At 43.1% G+C, this 22,472-nt stretch overlaps 1 protein-coding gene across 6 annotated transcripts in view; it reads left to right on the top strand.

The window, feature by feature from the left end:
• Positions 1–22,472, top strand: part of LOC104613526 (double-stranded RNA-binding protein 4-like) — a 56,797-nt gene that overhangs the window by 4,127 nt on the left and 30,198 nt on the right. The window contains exon 3 of one of the 6 annotated variants that reach the window (XM_088900271.1): positions 11,940–12,042. The exons of the other annotated variants lie outside the window; for them this stretch is intronic. Within the exon in view, the coding sequence (XP_088756397.1) occupies positions 11,983–12,042 (60 nt within the window). The 5' untranslated portion in view covers positions 11,940–11,982. The remainder of the gene's footprint in view (positions 1–11,939; positions 12,043–22,472) is intronic. 6 annotated transcript variants of the gene reach the window in all.

Raw genomic sequence — 22,472 nt, 5'->3', positions numbered from 1 at the left:
GATTTTGATGAGTAAGCTTCAATTTTTATCTGTTTATATTTTTTTTTAAATTCGTTACCAGAAACTGAAAGATTGCCTTATTGGTTGTCTGCCCTACTTTTGCGTTTCATAGTACTCTTTCTTTTGTTTTATTAGAGACTAATGTTGAAAGTTTTTTTTGATCGATACACAGAAAAAAAGATTTCATTGAACTGATTAAAGAGGCACAACAAGAAGTTGTGAAGATTACAAATAGACACCTAATGTCCAAACCCCCAAAATTACAATTGAGCCCAAAACATAGTGTCTATGTACTCCTTGTTTAGCTAAACTATCTGCCAAACTGTTGGCCGATCTAATCCAATTACTTTGAATCAACATATCCCTGGAAAGCCTTTTGAACCTCTTAAGGTCATTTCTTAGGTGCCACGAAATTCCTTCCCCTTTCTTTAATCCACAACTCCTTCCCTAGTTCCTTGGCTTTATCAAGCCCATGCTAAGAGTTCTGTTGATGCCACATCATTTTGCCCAGCTGGGCCCGAGAAGAAGGCACATATATTACCTTCTTCATCCCTGATAGCTCCTCCAATTCCAGTGGGGCCTAGATTACCCACACTACTCCCATCAAAATTCAGTTTCAACCAACTGCAAGGCAGGGGAGACCAGTCCTCCATTGTAATTTGTCTTCTCGAAGAAGAGGCAGCTATAGCTCCCCAAGCCCTAAAGTTTTGACCAGTCCACCATTGAAAATCTTGACCCAGTGAGCCACTCTTAGAGTTTTAATCAGTGCTTCCTTGTTCCTCTCCTTTCCCCCAAAGATTCTAGAATTTCTTTCCTCCCAAACTGACCAAATAACTGCTGCCTTTGTGTGGTTCCACATCAACTTACCCCTTTTAGTAGAACACCAATGTTCAGAGAACCGGAGAAGGGAGAGGTTCACTGTTCACTTCACGGGTCAAAGGTTCGACTGAGATTGAACCGTGATGGCGTGGCATATACATATATATACTACAGGTCATATAAATACTATATATAATATATTTTACAACTTTTAATGTACTTAAATATGGTGGATGTATGGTAAGCTTCTTAATTTTTAAAACAAATGACAAGGGTTCAAGCCTTTTAACTTACATTTTCTTTAAAATACTTGCAATAATAATGTAATATGTATAATAAATAGTCATTAATTAGCATAAGTAAAGAGGTGGATTACTGGTAATTAAGTAATTTGTGAAAATAAGAGGTCTTGAGTTCAAATCTTGTTAACAACATTTTAAAATCCGCTTGTGTATGAACCCAGGCGGTTTCATGAAACCAGGACTGGTTTTCTGGTTCAACTGGCCGGTTAGTTGGTTTTCAGCGGGTTTTGAGCAAGTCCGGTTATTGGGGTATGACCAAACTGGTCAGGGCCTTGGGTCATGGTTCAACTGGCTGGTCTGGTCCGGTTTTCTAGACACTGTAGAACACCTACAAATAGAAGGGTTGAACATCCCTTCCAAGCTAATAGGAGAGAACCACCTGCAACAACCAAAAAGTGAAGCAAACCACTCCCAAATAAAGCCAACAAAAGGACAAAAGATTTGAAGGGGAACTGCTGTCTCATCATTAATCTTACACAAGCTGCACAGGTTGGGGGACAAACACTAGTTTAGCCTCTTCCCTTGAAGCTTATCACATGTATTATTATTTTTTTGTCAGCAACACAAAATGATTTATTAATTGTAAAATGGAGGAGTTATCACAAGTATTAATGCAACCATGAAACACTTCCCAACAGAAAGTACTGACTCTAGGAGGGATGGGAGAACACCCAATTTCTTTAACAGGGAAAGAAGAGGAAGGTGGAGGTGAGGAATCTACAAGGGAGTAAAAGAAGGATTTACAGGTGAAATTCCTGGATGAACAAAGGCTCCAGACCCTGCTGTCCTCACCCCCAACCCCAAGGACCACTGGATTCAATAAATAGAGTAAACCAGAAACAGGGGGAATTTGAAAGTTATATTCCTTAAGTTTGAACTTTGAAATTTTACATGTGATACTAAGCTCTTAGGAAGATCCCCACCCTTAAAATTTATGCTTTTTTAATTATAATCCGTGTAAAAGGGAACAAAGAAATTTTGGAGAAATATTAAACTCATGGATTTATTTCTTTTCATTTAAATTTTTATGAGCAACCTAGACATCTAGTTTTAAACTTTAAATCATATTAGTGTAGAGAACTAGGATCAAATCCTTGTAGCCACATATAGTAATTACTATTTCTTTTTATCTATAACTTGCTATAATTGATCAAATGGAAAAGGGGAATAATTACTTTGTTAATGTTGAGTGGGGCCACCGATTTGTGTTGTTGAGTAGGCCGATTTGTGTTTAGTTTATTTTCTTTTAAATTAAGAAGTTGTTGGGCCTTGGGCTCATTAGTTTTTATTTTTGAAAAGGGTTGTAACTATTTAGTTTGAGTTGCCACCCTACTAAGGGCATCTTTGTAATATCTCATATTTAAGTTAAATATAAATAGAATGAGGGGCTGGTGGCTAGGGTTATGACACACAATCCTAGTTGGCCTTCTTCTCCTTTCTTCCCTTTTCTCTTTCTATTGCTGAAATCTACAACTTTTTTTTTTTTTTGATCAATAACACTTTCATTAATTCATCAATAGAAGATTTACAAAAGGAAGACAAACACACTTATCTTCCAAGAGCAACAAAGAACCTCAAGAAAAGGAAAAAAAGAAAGAGAAAAGAAAGAAAACACACTAAAGTTACAGCTTGTCCCAAAAAAGTGAATCCCTTTCTGCCCCTTGTTTAGCTAAACCGTCAGCTAGGGAATTAGCCGATCTTTTAGCTCAACGTATCTTAACTTCCATCTCCCGCACCAGTCACTTGAATTTCCTCCTCTCATTATTGTACTTCCATAAGCCATTGTGATCTTTAAGCAACCACCCTATCACCACCTCTGAATCCCCTTCAATTAAGAGTTTCCTGATGTTCAACTCCTTAGCTTTTTGGACTCCTTCCATAACTGCAAAGATCTCAGCTCTAAGGGAGTCACCCACTCCAATTGGGCCTAAGAACATGGCAGAAATGACCCCATTTTCATCCCTAAAAACACCCCCAATCCTTGATTGTCCCGGATTCCCTTGCTACACCCATCAAAGTTTAGTTTCACGAATCCACTAGGTGGAGGGGTCAAAGCCACACTCATTACTGACTTAGTTTGTATGCAATTTGCAATTTTACCCCACTTCCTCAACATGTCATCCACAGTGTAATCTGTGAAAAGCTCCAAAGATTTCAGCCACTGTACCGCCCTAATATGAATGATAGCCCTCAGATCTGCTGCTCCTCTCTGAGCTTCTGAGAATATCCTGGAGTTTCTTTCTTCCCAAAGTGTCCAACATACTGCAACCCTTAGTCCTCTCCACATTGTCCTTCCCCTTTTTATCTGCCACCTGAAAAAAGAAGGGGAAAAAAGGCCTTGCAAGTCTGATGGGGGGTTCCAACTACAACCAAATAGGGACAAAGCCCATTCCCAAATTAACCTTGCAAAATGGCAAGACACCAGTAGGTGAAAACCAGTCTCCCCATCCACTTTACAAAGGACACACCACTGAGGTGACAAACAAGTATTGGGTCTCTTCTTTTGGAGTAAATCACTAGTGTTGATTCTTTCCAGATAGGCTTCCCAACAAAAACTACCAACCCTAGGAGGTATTGCTCTGCACCAAACCTCATCAACAGGAAAGGAGGGAAGGTAGGACTTGTGGACTGACTTAAGACTTTGAAGAAAGAAGCACAAGAAAAAATGCCATTGGGAGAAGGTGTCCAAATTCTAGAATCCACCCTAGTGGGGTCTAAGACAACGTTATCAAGAATTGCAATAAGGCTCAAAATAATGTCAAAGTCTGAGTCCCTCAAATCCCTTCTTAGACCCAAGTTCCACCCAATCCCAGAAATGGAAGAGGACGGGGTGGTAAAAGACAAGATTGGCTTATTTTTCAAATAAAAAAGAGCAAACAAAGAAGGAAACTGATCCTTTAGAGGGGCACTCCCCACCTAGGTTTGTTCCCAAAATTTTATGGAGTTACCGGAATTCAAATCATACCTGATATTAGGGGAGAAAACTGGTAGTAGGTCATGAATGGCTTTCCAAGGAGAATTGCTTGTGGTCCTAGCTCTGATTCCAGCGTCCCATCCATTATGCTCCAGCCCATGAATACTTGCCACTATTCTAGTCCAAAGCTTCTCCTTCTCCAAGGGGAATCTCCACAACTACTTTCCCAACAGAGTCATATTCCTTCTCCTAATATTCCCAAGCCCCAAACCACCACATGTCTTACTCCTACAAACTATCTCCCATCTCACTCTATCATCTCTCTTTTCCTCTCTCGGTTCCCACAAGAAATCTCTCTTTAACTTCTCCAATCTATTAGCAATCTTCACTGGGATTTTAAACTTCGATAGGAAAAAGATAGGTAAATTAGAAAGCGTGGCCTTAATAAGAGTAATTCTCCCACCAAGAGAGAGGTAGTTCTTTTGCCATGACACTAGTCTTTTTTCGAACCTTTCCACCACCGGGTTCCAAAAGCTCTCTCTCATGGGATTATCCCCTAAAGGCAACGCTAAGTAGTTCAAAGGCCATCCCGAGACTTCACACCCCAACATTTCATCACTCTCCCTGATCTCTCCCTCCTCCAAATTCACCCCTACAACACAACTTTTCCCAAGGTTAACTTTCAAGTTGGATATTTGCTCAAACAGTTGTATCACCGACTTCAAATTCCTAATAAAGCTCACATTACCGCCTTCACAAAACAGAATCGTGTCGTCAGCAAACTACAAGTGAGTAAGAGGGGTTTCCGCCCTCCCAACTCTCCAGTCTCTAATGAGCCCCTTAGAATCTGCTCTGTGAATCAATTTCCCCAAAACCTCCGCAATTAGAATGAACAAGAAAGGAGAAAGGGGGTCTCCTTGTCTTATATCCCTACTGGCTGGAAAGAAGTCTACCACTGTCCCATTCACTAGCACTGAGTAATGACAATTCCGGACACAACCCATGATCCACTTACACCATCTAGCCCCGAACCCAAATTTAGTCAAAACTTTCCTCAAAAATTCTCAGTTCACCAAGTCATAAGCCTTTTCCAAGTCCAACTTACAAACCACTCCCTTCTTCTTATCCCTCTTAAAGTTCTCCACACTCTCATTAGCAATTAAAATCTGATCAGTAATTTGTCTTCCATTCACAAAAGCTCCTTGGTAGTGTGCAATGATATCTGGCAAAACCTTCTTCAGCCTCAAAGACAACACTTTTGCAATGATCTTATACAAGCTATTAACCAAGCTAATTGGCCTAAAATCCTTCGGGTGGGAAGCATATTTCTTTTTTGGAATTAAGGCTATAAATGTGGAGTTCACACCCGGATTGACAATTCCTCTCCTGTAAAACTCCTCAAATACCTGCAAACGATCATATTTCAAAATGTCCCAACAGTCCTGATAAAAATCCATTGTGAACCCATCCGGCCCTGGGGATTTTGTTCTATCCATTGAAAATACAACCTCCTTGATCTCTTCTAAACTAAAGCTTCTCTCCAACCTTCTTCTGTTCTCCACCCCTACATTTGGCCAATCCAATCCTTCTACCCACACCCTTCTACACACAGGCCTTCTTAGGATAGATTTGAAGTGCTCCACACAAGCCCCGACAATCTCCTCTTGATGCACTAGCTCAACTCCATCTACTACCAATTTGGAGATCAGGTTCTTCCTTCTCCTGCCTTCTGCTAGAGAGTGGAAAAACCTAGTGTTTCTGTCCCCCTCTTGCACCCATTTACACCGAGATTTTTGCCTCCAGCTAATTTCCTCCTTGTGCAGGCAGTCCTCTAACTGTCTTCTTAAATCTCTCCTGAGCTCAACGTCTTCCTCTCCAAGTTCTCCCCTTTCTTCTTTAGAGTCAAGGCTTTCAATCTTATCCAACAGATCTCCCTTTCTTTTTTCTATCCTCCCAAACTCCATCAAATTCCACTCATTGATTTTTGCTTTCAAAAATTGAAGTTTCTTATGGAATTTCATCCCCTCCCATTCCACCAAAGGGTTACACTCATACCACCACTCCCTCACTTTGTTGTTAAACCCTGGGTGGAGTAACCATATATTTTCAAATCTAAAGGGGGTAGGACCTTCACGCCTTCTTCCCTCCTTACATAACACTATGGGCCAATGATCGGAGGTCACCCTTGGAAGAGCTCTAGAAGCCAAGGTTCCCCAATGAACTTCCCAATCCAGAGAGAACATGAATCTATCCAATTTAGAGCAAATGGGTCTAGATTGGAGATCTGACCAAGTAAATGTCTTATGGGCTAGGGGGATCTCTTTAAGTTCAAAGTCATCCACAAAGCTGTTAAACTTCCTCATGCTTTTTGTCACCCTCTGGCTAACCTTATTGGATTCCTCCGAGAATCTAATCACATTAAAGTCCCCACCCATGCACCAGGGCCCATCCCACAACCCTCTAACATCCGCTAATTCCTCCCACAACTCCTTTCTCTTTCTGTAGTCATTCGGTCCGTAAACATTTGTGAGAACTCACGTAAAATCACCTTCATGCTACTTAAACTTCACGGAAACTGAGAACTTTCCGATCAACTCCTCCAAGCCTTCAACCACATCCCTCTTCCACATTATTACAATCCCCCCAGATGCACCCCAAGAGGGAGTAGCCACCCAACTGATCCCCCTGGCTTTCCAAACACTCCATGCCCAATTGTTATTAAACTCCATTCTCTTTGACTCTTGCAACAACACGATGTCTGGGTCAAACCGTTTTATTACCTCTTTTATTGTCGCTCTCTTCCTTGCACTCCCAATTCCCCTCACATTCCAACTAAGGATCTTCATTCCACTTCTTATTTAAACCCCTTGCCACCTTCCACTACTTTCCCCCTTTCCTCCTATCTCCTTTTACCCCGAGATTGTTGTCTCCTACATCTCTCTTCAATCTCTCTACTTCACTCAATCTCCTCTTCTTTGTTCTGATCTCCTTCTTCCTCTTCTGTAATCTTTCTTTCAACACATTCAAATCTTCGAATCTACAGCCCAACTTCTCTATAAATTCAGCTAGCAAGTCTTCTCTCACCGAGTCCTCCACCCCTACCCTTCCTATAGAAACCCCTCCATCTCTGCCCATCTGCCCGTTCTTCCCCTCCCCTGGTCCCACCTTTGTTCTTTCCTCTCCATCCAACCTCCCTCTCCTATTACTTCCCTCCTTCCCTATTCCTTTCCCTCCATCTCTACCCTCCTCTCCACTAGCCCCTCCCCTCTTCCTTCCTTTTTTCCCTCCTCCAAATCAATTTTCCTTCCACTTAAACACTTTTTCAATGATTTCCCACACTTTTTCACTCCTAAACCTTCATTCCCTCATCGTCCCACTTTCCTTCATCCCCTTCTCCCCCTCCTCGGAGAGCCCGCCTTCTAGCACGGCTGCATATTCATGGTTTACAGGACATGGAACAAAAACGGAATCTGGAACCAAAGACACAGGAGACACGTTAGTAGCACAAACCGAATTCACTGGGTTACCTAGGATTGGTGGACAGGCTAGAAAAGGATTGCTCCCAGCCTCCCTCTCATGTTCCAGAGGTTGGTAAACATCTGTCTCCCTTAGTTGGTTGGGAAGTACTTCTGTCCTTTGGTCAACCTGGTGATCTTTCCTCTCTGCCCCTGATTCACCCCTAGATGGTGTATTCCTGCTCAACTTTCTGTTATCCCGGTTTACCCCTTCCAATAATCCTTGCACACTCTGTAATCTTGGAAATGAGTTGACCCGATTGCAACCTACACCTTGAAATAGGCTAGCAATATTCCACCCATCCATGTCATCACCAGCACAACTACCTTCATCGTTTACATTGCCCACGCTAGTACCATCAACAGAATGGTCCTCCGCTTCTTCATCTCCTTCACTGCACTGCGCCCATCCTTCATCCTTCTCTTCCCTCTCTTCAGTTCTTTCCCTAGCGAATCTTGGATTCGGCCTTTCTGAAGAGCGTCGCATTTGGCTATGCTCCTCCAAACATCGTCGGGAAACCCACTGCAACACCGGTTTCTTCTCCAGCTTCCGCCGCTGTGCACAAGCCCCCCCTTTCTCACGACTTGGGACGATGATAGACCATTAGCACTGTCTATCAGCGCCCTAAGAGAAGCCCCTTTGCCCCGACCCACGTGACGATTTAAGTTATCACGTGGGTCCTTCAAATGGGTCCCCCTTTTGGTGTTACGCCCACCCGACCCGCCCACGTGACCTTTTAAGTTGTCACGTGGGCCCTTCCAATACTGTTCCGGCTCAACCTTCACCCCACCCGACCCACCTGCCACCTTCAATGGCTCAGACCAACCCTTTCGGCTCCCCAACCCACCCTACCCTTTCACCACGTCAGCAAAGGAAGAGAATCCCGCCATTAAGTTGCTTAATTGAAACCTATTGGAAAAATTTTCCTTAACGGGATTTATTGTCATTTGGTTTTCCCCAACCGGCTCAGTAACCTCAAAAAAACCTTTCATCTGCTCCACCTTTTCGACTCCCAACCTACGCCCTCCACGTGTCCACCACCCCGCCAGCTCATCATCTTCTACCTTAGGAACACCTCCCCACCACGACCATTCAACTTTAGAGGCCACCCACACCTTGTACCATCATCCGAGCATAATTCAATGACCCTCGGCAAGTTCTCGTGCCTTACACCAGCAACCTATAACTCCATGGCACCCAGAAATCGCTTATCAGCTTTCATCAAGATGCCTCCCAGACAATGCACGATGTGTTCAAGAACAGAGTTCCGCCAGAGGTGAAATGGAAGGCCTACAAGCTTCAGCCGGACACAACCATCTTGGACTTCGACTTCATTGCAAAATGGACTCCAGTTCTGAACCTGTATCAGAACTTCATCCACCACAACTGCTTTAAAACTTAGCTCCTGGTCGCCTACATCAAGCACAACTTTCGTCTCTACAAAAGGAAACAACATAGCTTCACTCCCAGATCCTTACTCCCCTGCCACTGTACACAGAACCCTTCTCCAGTCTGTCACTCCTCTATCGGCCATTAACACCCTTCTTTTCTTCCACTCATCCTTCCCTGCTCCTACCAATAATCTTCGAAGACTAGAAGCGCAAGCAACCACCACTTCAATCGGAGTGCCTTGCACCTCTACGCTCCCAGAGAAACTAATCGAAACTGCCCCTTCATGAGCTTTTTTACCCTGGTCTTTGGAAATTTGACCAGTTCTCTTCACCCCCTCTGCTCTCTTCACTTCCAAGGCTACAAGAAAAGACTGTAGCACCTTCATAAAGTCCATCCACCCTTTCCGTAGCCTCCCTTCTAGTACACATAGTAGTTGCTTTCCACTTGTTCCAAAAAACTCCACCACAGAGATAAACCATCCCTTTCTGATTCTTTTCAATTCTGTTACATATTTCTTACCTGGTACAGCCAATGAATTTGTCCATCCAACCACCTTACCAGAGTTGATAGCTCTATCTATGAAACCTTTCAACCAGACTAAGACCTCCTTTGACACCAACACAGTCGCCCTGTTATTCTCTCTGATTTTCAAAACATCCTCACCTTTGATCCTTTCTTCTTCGAACTTGAAAGTCTTGGCTTCGATCGACACCTCAGACCTCCACCTTCCTACTACTCTGAACCTGCCCTCGTCCAAGAACCTACCTTCCATGGGTTCTAACAAGTATTTTCCTCTTTACACCAACCTACCTTCCATGGGTTCTAACCGTTCATGTAAATCAGAATACCATAGAGAAACCATCCAGTCCAGGGGTTTTAGATCTATCCATTGAGAAGATTGCTTCCTAGATTTCTTCTACGGGAAACCTTCTTTCCGATAACTGGGGATTGTTCCTCAGAGACTTGCACCAAATCATTCCTCGATCAACTTGCCCATACTTTATCACTAATTAGGCCTACTCCTAAGTCATTTTTACTACAACCATATTTCTTCTACAACTTTCTCCTCTTCCTTTCACAAGAAGCTTGACCGAATCAGCAGATAGTGACTTCTAATTGGTATCAGAGCAGGTTGAAGGTTCTAGAAGTGATTCTCTCATGCAGCCCTAGATCAGCCGACTGCATGGAGATTTAAGAGGCTGATCGAAGCTCTTAGGTAAGCCTAGTTTTTTGGATTTTCTTGATGGATCTGTATGCCCTGTAGCTGGTCTAGGGTTTCTCATCAGAATCAAGAAAAACTGGAGAAAGGGGAAGAGTCCTGTTTTTGTTGGACTCTTCAATTTTGACCTAGGTAGTGGCACCCTATTTTTTTAGGGTTCCTTGGAGTTTTTTATAAGGGGTGATTCAAGTTCCACGTGGTTTGGAGGCTTCTAGAGAGGGCGATTGCTTTTTCTCTCTCTTCTTTCATCTCACAAAAAAGGAATCTTTCGTGGGAAGAAAATCCAGGACACCAAAGGAGTGTTGTTGGTTCCAAAAGGTGTTTCGTTTGTTCTTGCTGCATTTTTTTATTTGTTTTCTATACCCTTTTGAGAAGCATGGAGGGACACAAAGTTGAATATAAGCCTGGGAATGAAATGAGACCTGTGGGAGGAGGTGCTGGAGACCCTTTCGGAGTTGGGACCATTACTACAGTTGGGTTGGATGGTACAAACTACTTAGAATGGTCCCAATTTGCAAAGATGGCCATTGGGGCTCGTGGAAAATTGGGATATATTATTGGTGAAGAGGTGAAACCTGAAATTGGCAACTCCCGGTGGGTGTAGGAAAATTATATGGTAATGACATGGTTGTGTAATTCCATGTTGCCACATATAAGTAAAAATTTTTTATGGGCAAATATTGCTAAAGAAATATGGGATGGGGTTGCAGAAACCTATTCACAAAGGGAGAATGTTGCTAGGGCTTATCAATTGAGAAATCAGATTATTGTTACAAGGCATGGAGATAGATCTGTTGCAACCTATTTTTCAGTCCTTAAGACCTTGTGGCAGGAGATCGACCATCTAGAGACTTTTGCTTGGGAAACCACCAAGGATGCAACTACCTGTCAAAGACACTTAGAGAAGTATAGGGTGTTCGAATTCCTTGTTGGCCTTAACCCTGAGTATGACATTGCACGGCAGTGTCTTCTTTCCAGGGATAGTGTCACTCTCTCCCAAGCATATGCCTTTGTGTCAGGAGAGGAGTGCAAGAGGGATGTAATGATGAAAAATCTCATTTCTGATCAGTCCGCTATGGTAAGTGCTGTGAAATCTAAACAGAATGGCAATGAAAACAAGAAGGAAGACAAAAGGGACTTAGTCTGTGACTACTGTAAGAAGCCTAAGCACACAAGTGATAGTTGTTGGAAGCTTCACCCACATCTTGTGCTGACCAGATTGAAGAATAAGAAAGGAAATGCGCACATGGTAGTTACTAGTGACAATTCGGCCCCCCCTACTACAACTGCTTTGGAGTCTGTTGCAGCTGCTGCAGTAAGGGCCGAGCTTGAGAGGTTTGGGTTACTTCTGAATCAGAGGGATACAGCTAGTTCCAGTTCAGCCGCAAGCGGACAACAAGGTACAGGTAGCACAGGTGGAGCTCACTCTACCTCTTTTGCTCACACAGGTAGTTCACATATCACTGCAAACTGTGTTTCTGCTTCAGGTAAGGAGAGATCTCCTTTGATTATAGACTCTGGAGCCTCAGATCACATGATCCATTGCTCTACTATTTTCTCCTCTTACCAGCTTTGTTCTGGCAGAGATAGGGTCTCCATAGCTGATGGATCCCATGTTCCTATTGCTGGGAAGGGATCTGTCAAGATTAATGATTTCATTCGTTTATCCTCTATCCTCCATGTGCCTAGATTGAGCACCAATTTATTATCTGTTAGTAGTTTGACTAAGAATCTGAACTGCTCAGTAATTTTTTCTCTTGGACGCTGTATTTTGCAGGATCTGGATTCAAAGAGGACAATTGGGAGTGGTCGTGAAGTGAATGGGATCTACCTCTTGGATGCTCTTCCTCTTCACCAAAGTCATAATGTTTGTAGGGACAGTGAGTAAAAATCTGTGGATCAGATTATACTTTGGCATAATCGTCTGGGTCATTTGTCTTTTTTTTTATATCTAAACATTATTTTATTTTATTTATTTTTGATCAATAACACTTTCATTAATTCATCAGTAGAAAATTTACAAGTGGAAGACAAACACACTTATCTTCCAAGAGTCACAAAGAACTTCAAGAAATGAAAAAAGAAAATACAAAGATACAGAGACACTAACGTTACAGCTTAGCCCAAAACAAAGAATCCCTTTTTGCCCCTTGTTTTGCTAAACCGTCAGCTAGGGAATTAGCTGATCTTTTAATCCAACATGTCTTAACTTCCATCTCCCGCACTAGCCATTTGAATTTCCTCTTCTCATTATTATACTTCCATAATTTGATCTTTAGTCAGCCACCCTATCACCACCTCTGAATCCCCTTCAATTATAAGTTTCTTGATGTTCAATTCCTTAGCTTTCCGGGCTCCTTCCATAACTGCACATATCTCAGCTCTAAGGGAGTCACCCACTCCAATTGGGCCTGAGAGCATAGCAGAGATGACCCCATTTTCACCTCTAAAAACACCTCCGATCCCCGATTGTCCCGGGTTTCCCCTACTGCATCCATCAAAGTTTAATTTCAAGAATCCACTAGGTGGGGGGTCCAAGCCACACTCATTACTGACTTGGTTTGCGTGAAATTTGCAATTTCACCCCACTTCCTCAACATGTCATCCACAGTGTAATCTGTAAATATTTCCAAAGATTTCAGCCACTGTACCGCCCTAAAATGTATGATAGCCCTCAGATCTGCTGTTCCTCTCTGAGTTTCTGAGAATATCCTGGAGTTTCTTTCTTCCCACAGTGTCTAACATACTGCAGCCCTTAGTCCTCTCCACATTGTCCTTTCCTTTTTTAACCGCCACCTGAAAAAAGAAGGTGAGAAAAGGCCTTGCATGTCTGATGGGGGATTCCAGCTGCATCCAAATAAGGAGAAAGCCCAATCCCACAATGACCTCGCGAAGTGGCAAGACACCATTAGGTGAAAACCAGTCTCCCCATCTGCTTTACACAGAACACACCACTGAGGTGACAAGCAAGTATTGGGTCTCTTCTTTTGAGTAGATCACCAATGTTGAATCTTTCCAGATAGGCTTCCCAACAAAAACTACCAACCCTAGGAGGTATAACTCTGCACCAAACCTCACCAACAGGGAAAGGGGACAAGGTAGGACTGGTGGACTGACTTAAGACTTTGAAGAACGAAGCACAAGAGAAAATGCCATTGGGGGTAGGTGTCCAAATTCTAGAATCCGCCCTAGTGGGGTCTAAGACAACGTTATCAAGAAGTGTAGGAAGGATCGAAATACAGTCGAAGTCTGAGTCCCTCAAATCCCTTCTTAGACCCAAGTTCCACCCAATCCCAGAAGTGGAAGAGGACGGGGTGGTGAAAGACGAGATCGACTCATTTTTCAAATTAGAAAGAGCATACAAAGACGGAAATTGATCCTTTAGAGAGGCACTCCCCACCCAGGTTTGTTCCCAAAATTTTATGGAGTTACCGGAATTCAAGTCATACCTGATATTAGGAATGAAAACTTGTAGCAGGTCATGAATGGCTTTCCAAGGAGAATTGCTTGTGATCCTAGCTCTGATTCCAGTGCCCCATCCATTGTGCTCCAGCCCATGAATACTTGCCACTATTCTAGCCCATAGCTTCTCCTTCTCCATAGAAAACCTCCACAACCACTTCCCCAGCAGAGTCATATTCCTTCTCTTAATACTCCCAAGCCCCAAACCACCACACGACTTACTCCTACACACTATTTCCCAGCTAACACTATAATCCCTCTTCTCTTCTCCCGTCTCCCACAGGAAATCTCTCATTATCTTCTCTAATCTGTTAGCAATATTCACTGGGATTTTAAACACCGACATGAAAAAGATGGGTAAGTTGGCAAGCGTGGCCTTAATTATTGTAATTCTCCCACCAAGAGAGAGGTAGTTCTTTTTCCAGGATACCAATCTTTTTTCAAACCTTTCCATCATCGGGTTCTAGAAACTCTCTCTCTTGGGATTATCACCTAATGGTAATCCTAAGTAGTTCAGGGGCCACCCCGAAACTTCACACCCCAGCACTTCAGCACTCTCCCTGATCTCTCCCTCCTCCAAATTCACCCCTACTACACAGCTTATCCCAAGGTTAACCTTCAAATTGGACATTTGCTCAAACAGTTGTATCACTGACTTTAAGTTCCTAATAAACCTCACATTACCACCTTCACAAAACAAAATCGTGTCATCAGCAAACTATAAGTGTGCGAGGGGGGTTTCCACCCTCCCAACCCTCAAGCCTCTAATGAGCCCCTAGAATCTGCTCTGTGAATCAGTTTCCCCAAAACCTCCGCAATTAAAGTGAACAAGAAAGGAGAAAGGGGGTCTCCTTGTCTTATACCCCTACTGGCTGGAAAGAAATCTACCACTATCCCATTCACTAGCACTGAATAATGACAATTCCGGACACAACCCATGATCCACTTACACCATCTAGCCCCAAACCCGAATTTAGTTAAAACTTTCCTCAAGAACTCCCAGTCCACCAAGTCATAAACCTTTTCCAAGTCCAGCTTACAGACCACTCCTTTCTTCTTATCCCTCTTAAAGTTCTCCACATTCTCATTAGCAATTAAAATCTGGTCTATAATTTGTCTTCCACTCACAAAAGCTCCTTGATAGTGTGCAATGATATCTGGCAGTACCTTCTTCAGCCTCAAAGATAACACTTTTGCAATGATCTTATACAAGCTATTAACCAAGCTTATTGGCCTAAAATCCTTCGGGTGGGAAGCATATTTCTTTTTTGGAACTAAGGCTATAAATGTAGAGTTCACACCCGGATTGACAATTCCTCTCCTGAAAAACTCCTCAAACACCCGCAAGAGATTATCTTTCAAGATATCTCAACAATCCTGATAAAAAGCCGTTGTAAACCCATCCGGCCTTGGAGCTTTTGTTCTATTCATAGGAAACACAACCTCCTTGATCTCTTCTATATTAAAGCTTCTTTCCATCCTTCTCCTATTCTCCACCCCTACATCTGGCCAATCCAAACCTTCTACCCACACCCTTCTACTCACAGGCCTTTTTAGAATAGATTTGAAGTGCTCCACACAGCCCTTGGCAATCTTCTCTTGCTGTACTAACTCAACTCCATTTACTACCAATTTGGAGATAAAGTTCTTCATTCTCCTGCCATCTGCTAGAGAATGGGAATACTTAGTGTTTCTATCTCCCTCTTGCAACCATTTACATTGAGATTTTTGCCTCCAGCTAATTTCCTCCTTGTGCAGGCAGTCCTCTAACTGTCTTCTCAATTCTCTCCTAAGGTCATTGTCTTCCTCTCCAAATTCTCCCATTTCCTCTTTAAAGTCAAGGCTTTCAATCTTCTTCATCAAGTCTCTCTTTCTTTCTTTTGTCCTCTCGAACTCCATCAAATTCCACTCCTTGATTCTTGCTTTCAAGAATTGTAGTTTCTTATGGAATCCTATCCCCTCCCACTCCACCAACGGGTTACACTCATGCCACCACTCGCTCACTTTGTTAGGAAACCCTAGATGAAGTAACCACATATTTTCAAATCTAAAGGGGGTAGGACCTCCATACCTTCTTTCCTCCTTACATAACACTATGGGCCAGTGATCCGAGGTCACCTTTGGGAGAGCTCTAGCATCCAAGGTTCCCCAATGTTCTTCCCAATCCAAAGAGAACAGGAATCTATCCAGCTTAGAGCAAATGGGTCTAGATTGGAGATTTGACCATGTAAATGCCTTATGTGGTAGTGGAATCTCTTTAAGCTCAAAGGCATCCGCAAAACTGTTAAACTTCCTCATGCTTTTTGTCACCCGCTGGTTAACCTTGTTGGACTCTTCCGAGAATCTAATCACATTGAAATCCCCACCCATGCACCAAGGCCCATCCCACAACCCTCTAACATCAGCCAGTTCCTCCCACAGCTCCTTTCTCTCTCTGTAGTCATTCGGTCCGTAAACATTTTTGAGCACCCACATATAATCATCCTCTTGCTGCTTAAACTTCATGGAAACTGAGTACTTTCCGATCAACTCCTCCAGACCTTCAACCACATCCCTCTTCCACATTGTTACAATCCCCCCGGAAGCACCCCACGATGGAGCCGCCACCCAGCTAATCCCCCTGACTTTCCATACTCTCCTTGCCCATTTGTCATTAAACTTCATTCTCTTAGACTCTTGCAGCAGCACAATGTCTGGGTCATACCGTTTTATTACCTCTTTCATTGTTGCTCTCTTCTTCGCACTCCCAATTCCCTTCACATTCCAACTAAGAATCTTCATTCCGCTTCTTTTTACAAACCCCAGCTGGTGGAAGTGGGGCTGTTCCTTTACCTATTCCACTAGGTAATGAAGGCTGTAGTGGTGAGGGTGGTCAGAGGGAGCCGAAGTTGAGAGTCTATCACAGGCAATGCAGGCAGGTTGATCCTAATCATTGGCAGTCCCGACCAGCTCCAGTTCCTTCTGCGGCTCTAGATCCAGAGCCTACTGAGACACCTCCCACTATTGCCACTTCCCCTCTTGTGGATGACCTTGATCTCCCTATTGCCATTCGCAAAGGGAAACGACATTGCACCACTTCTACAGCTCACAACATCTCACAGTTCTTATCCTATGATCGTCTATCTCCATCTTACCAGTCCTATCTCACTTCCATTGCCGATGTCCCTATTCCAAGAACAGTGCAAGAAGCCTTATCAGTTCCAGAATGGAAAGATGCAATGCAAGTCGAAATGGATGCCCTGTTGAAGAATAATACTTGGGCACTGGTTGACCCACCAAAAGGAAAGAAACCGGTGGGATGCAAATGGGTGTTCACTGTGAAGCATAATGCTGATGGCTCTATTGAAAGGTACAAAGCCCGGCTGGTTGCAAAGGGGTTCACTCAGACTTATGGTATAGACTACTTAGAGACCTTTGCCCCAGTAGCCAAGATGACCACCATCCGAGTTCTGTTATCCCTTGCAGCAAATCATTATTGGCCCTTGTTTCAGATGAATGTTAAAAATGCCTTTCTGAATGGAGACTTACAGGAAGAGGTCTACATGCAGTTGCCTCCTGGATTCTATGATACAGAGACAGGTAAGAAGGTTTGCCGACTGAACAAGTCATTGTATGGTTTGAAGCAGTCACCTAGAGCCTGGTTTGATAGGTTCAGATTAGCCCTTGGAAATTTTGGTTATGTACAGGCCCAGTCAGATCATACACTATTCATCAAGAGGGTGGAGTCCTCTCTGACACTACTTGCAGTATATGTTGATGATATTGTGGTGACAGGAAATGACCGCCATGAGATTGAGTCCCTCAAACAACTCCTTCATCAAGAGTTTGAGGTGAAAGATCTTGGTGCAGTACGGTACTTTTTGGGTATTGAGGTTGCTAGATCCAAGTAGGGGATTTTTATCTCTCAGAGAAAATATGTTCTAGATCTGTTGGCGAAAACTAGAAAGTTGGGTGTTAAGCCGGCTGATACACCCATCGAACAAAATCACAAGATTAGTGCAGAGGGCGGGGAGCCTCTTGAAGACAAAGTTATGTTCCAACGATTGGTTTGAAAGCTCCTCCTATATCTCTGCCTCACTCGGCTAGATATCAGGTATGCAGTTAGTGTTGTTAGCCAGTACATGCACTCCCCTAGAACTTCTCATCTTCTTGCGGCAGAGAGAATATTAACATACTTGAAGAGATGCCCGGATAGAGGTATACTGCTCAAGAACAATAATCACATGAGGGTGGAAGTCTATACAGATGCCGATTGGGCTGGGAGTGTTGATGACAGATGGTCTACCTCTGGATATTGTGTTAGACAGTTTATGTATGCCCTTAGCTTCAATCTGATTTGATGTACTTTTGTTATTTAGTGGAAATAAATAAAGTGCATGTTTGATTCATGTTGTTTGGTTTAATTCTGTGCAAAACCCTAAAACTGGACATTTATAGAGATTCATGTTAGTTTTAAATGTTCACAGCCGTTGGATAAGTCTGGGGAGATTTATCCTGCCAAGGCTGATGCTGGTGTGCCACCAAGTGTTGGGATGGCCTGTCTCAGCCACCAGGGTAAGACCCGAGGCACATGCAGTATGGGATTACCTGAATCCTTGAACCGGACCAGATTTCCAGTCTTGCCCTAGACCTTGGAGATAGATGGGCAAAACTGGAAAGTTACACCTGACCCCTAGACTCGATTATGACACTACACTAGGTGCTGGATCAGGCTGCCTTTGATATGCCAATCAGTGAGATCCTTAGCGGGGATCAAAACCTGGGTATGTTGGGGCAGTTTGAGAATTCATCTGAGTGGGTGGTCATAGTGACAGAATCAGCCACTTTGTCGGACAAAGGGTAATGATCGGGAATGCACTCTCTCTGATAGAAACCAAATTGCCGGCAGTTGATTTCAATCGTTGGAATTTTGTTTTGCAAAATTAATATACTTATATTATATGTACGGTTTCAAATGTTTGCAAACGGTTTTAATTCCCGGGATCCATGTGAGAGGAGAGTGCGGCACTGTTCCTTGTAGCCGAGGGAGAGGTCCTCTCTTGTCGGACAGTGCTTGATCATTAAGGGCCGAGAGGTTAAGTGTAAGACCATTTAGGATAATACCTGATGGGCTAATCTTGCACCTGCCCACAGTCCTTGGGTTTTTATAAGATGGCTTGGCCCAGGGACCACTTAATGTAAGTGTTGGGCCCATAGGGTCCATACGATGGACTCAAGGGGTTCATTGAGTTTTTCAGTGAATTCGGCTGGGCCTTGCATTAAAGGCTGGGCCGAACCCATGTGGCTGGTGTGTAGATCAATGCTTGGGTCCCACGCCATACAAAGAAGCCCAACTGGGCAGCAGATTGGAATGTAATTAGACACTAAACACTTAATGGGCCAAAAAGCCCATTTCGAAGTGGGCTGATATGATCACCCATCCATGGGGCGAATTTGAGATTGAAGTTAGTAAAAGGATTGGGCCTTTAGCCTTATCCACTCTTAGAGACCAAATTCAAGTTAGATTTGAATCTGGTAATCTCCTGATAAGATCAGGAGTAAGCTAACTCTATCTGCAGAAAGGATTAAGATTATCCCCTATCCAAATACTGATTTGGATTGGGATAACTCCTGATTTAGGAGGTTTCTTAATCAAGAAGAAAGGAGGAGAAAAACAAGAGATTTCGAACCAAGGAAAATCGCAAGAAAGGTTCCTGCGAATAGAGATCAGATCTCATATTCTCCAGAAAAGGAGAAAAAGCAGTTCAGCTTTTTCGGTTTTGGTTCTCTCCTCCTGCCGCCGCCATCTGCCATTGCAAGATTGGATCTTTGCAGAAAAGAAAGTCAAGAAATCTATTCTTGACATCAGTCTTGCAAAAAAGACTGAAAAGGTTACAGTGTTTAGTTCTTCCAGAGGATTCTTGTGAAGGATCCAGTGTGTAGGACGCACCCTGCTGGTTCTGTTCCATCCACAGCTGTGTCATCTTCAGCAGGAACAGATCTTGGAGCATTCTTTGGGCGTGAACACCAACTTTGGGAGATACTGCTTCTCCGGATCAGGTATATTCCTCCCATTTACCTTTTGGTACAGATCTGGTTTGATTATGGTTCAAGTAGGATCCTTGAATAATATATTCTAAATTTAGGGAATATGATTCTCAGTTGGGAGAAGGTAGGAAATTTTTGAAATTCGCCCACCCATTCCGCAACCTTTATGGCGTCCATTGGATGGATCCTACCATTCTTTCATATTGTGCCCTTGTGGGAGGTAACCTTGTCTCTTGGAGGAGTAAGAAACAGAGTGTTGTTTCCCGCTCCAGTGCTGAAGCGGAATACAGGTCAATGGCTAACGGAGTGGCTGAAATCTTATGGCTGAGGTCACTACTTGAAGAGTTGGGTATTGACTATGAAAAGCCCTTAATGTTGTATTGTGATAATCAAGCAGCTATTAATATAGCCCACAACCCAGTGCAGCATGACAGAACTAAACATATCGAAGTTGATCGACATTTTGTGCGAGAGAGGGTCACATCACAAGAAGTGTGTCTTCCGTACATCACATCTAATATGCAGCTCGCGGATATCCTAACCAAGGCTGTACCAAGGAAGAAGTTAGAGATAGACCTATCCAAGTTGGGAATGATAGATATCTACTCCCAACTTGAGGGGGAGTGTAGGGAACACTGATGTGGGCCCCACAGCAGTGGTTCCCACTGTGTTCGTAGGACAGCATGTGTAGTTATTTGTTTTAGTTATAGTAGTGTCAGTTTGAGTCAATTTGTTAATTCAGTTATTTATTCAGTTTTTATTTACTTTATTTATCATGTAAGTACTAAGAGCAGATGTGTCCTTTCCATTATGTACTGAACATAACCTATAAATAATAAGAGAGTGGCAGCGGCAGATCTGTTAGAATCTGTCCCTCCTTTCAATCCCTTGTGTTCTCTTGTTTCTCTTCTATTCCTTCTCCTTTCTCTCACTTTTCTTCTGTTTTGTAAACCTAAAACCTATTAGGATTCAAGACTGATTACAGTCTTGATCTTCTACTCCCATAATCTCCAGCATGACCGAACTAAGCACATTGAAGTAGATAGACATTTTATTAGAGAAAGGGTAACTTCTGGAGAAGTTTGTCTTCCATACATTTCTTCTGATCTGCGGCTTGTTGATGTTCTCACAAAAGGCGTTGCAAAGAATAAGCTAGAGCATGATCTACGTAAGTTGGGAATGTGTGACATCTACTCCCAACTTGAGGGGGAGTGTTGAGTGGGGCCACCGATTTGTGTTGTTGAGTAGGCTGATCTGTGTTTAGTTTATTTTCTTTTAAATTAAGAAGTTGTTGGGCCTTGGGCCCATTAGTTTTTATTTTTTAAAAGGGTTGTAACTATTTAATTTGAGTTGCCGCCCTACTAAGGGCATCTTTGTAATATCTCATATTTAAGTTAAATATAAATAGAATGAGGGGCTGGCGGCTAGGGTTATGACACACAATCCTAGTTGACCTTCTTCTCCTTTCTTCCTTTTTCTCTTTCTATTGCTGAAATCTACAACTTTCTCCTCTTCCTTTCACAAGAAGCTTGACCGAATCAGCAGATAGTGGTTTCTACTGTTAAGAAGAGTCTTTTATCATATTAGAGTTACATTGTATGAAATACTGTATAAAAGAAATGGTAAACTAGTTCAGGCCAAAGTTTTATATTATGGATTTACTCTTTTAGTGTTTTAAAAGGTATGGGAGGCGCATGCTTGGAGGTGCTCCCAAAACACTATGAGGCGTATGCTAGAGGCATTGACACCTCTGAGTCGTATGCCTCATGCGCTGTTATCATGAGGTGTTCTAGAGGCGTATGCCCCATGCACACATCATATAAAAAGACAAAAAAAAAAAGAAAAAAAAGGAAAGGAAAGGAAAGGAAAGGAAAGGAAGAGAAAAGAAAGTGAAGGGAAAGAAAAAGAAAGAAAGAGAAGAAAAAAAGAGAAAAGGGAAAGGAAGGGAAGAAAAGATAGGGGGAAAGAAAGTGATCTGCCCCCAACCCTTTCAGTTGGGGGGCTTTGCCCCCTAGACCCCCCACATCCCTTTTCCATGCAGCCCAATTTGTTTTTTTGTGTTAGGGGGGTCTTGCTCCACTCTGGCTCACTCGCCTCCACTTTGACAAGACCCCCTTTTCAACTAGTACTATGCATCTTTATTCTTCTTAGTATAAAAGATTTTTATTAGAAATAAAGAAAAAAATGAGATCCCCCCTTCCTCTTCTTTTCCTCCCCTTCTTCCTCCTTCCTCCTAACCCCCTCCTCTTAAGGAGGTTTACACCTCCTTGTGTTCGGGAGGCTTACGCCTCTTACGTTCTGAACTATATGCCTCACGCCTCTAGGTAGTGGAACGCTTCGCATCATGCCTATGCGTTTTAAAACATTGCTTTCTTTCACATCTTTTAAATTTTAATAAATTAGTTAAGTTCTTTTTGTAATAAATAGTGTGTAAAAAGGTCATTATCCAATGTTGGTCCCAACTATCTAGGTCTTGGGAGTGGTAGACTCAGTTATTTAAAAGGCGTGCCTAGGTGCATGGGTGAGGCGCATTTTGGGGTATGCACCTTGCCCAGGTCCTAGGCGCACGCCGGGTGCACCTAGGCGTGCGCCTGATGCGCCTTGCATCTCAGCCCAGGCATGCGCCTTTTTAAAATTTTGCGCTTTTTGCCTTTTTTTGAGTCTAACGGTTGGGCCGGGGGTTTCGCCCCCAGACCCCGACCACGCCCCTTGAGGCAAGCCCGAACAAGTCTATGTTAGGGATGGGAATGGGTGGGATTTCCTTTGGAGCAAGATCTTCTGTGGGCTTCAGTTATTTGGAGCAAGTGTGGAAGGAATAGGA

Source organism: Nelumbo nucifera, chromosome 3, assembly GCF_055504915.1.
Source record: "Nelumbo nucifera cultivar China Antique chromosome 3, China Antique-T2T, whole genome shotgun sequence".
In the NCBI taxonomy this organism is placed as follows: Eukaryota; Viridiplantae; Streptophyta; class Magnoliopsida; order Proteales; family Nelumbonaceae; genus Nelumbo; species Nelumbo nucifera.
The sequence above is the reverse complement of the archived record's forward strand: the minus strand, read 5'-3'. Positions and strand labels throughout refer to the sequence as shown.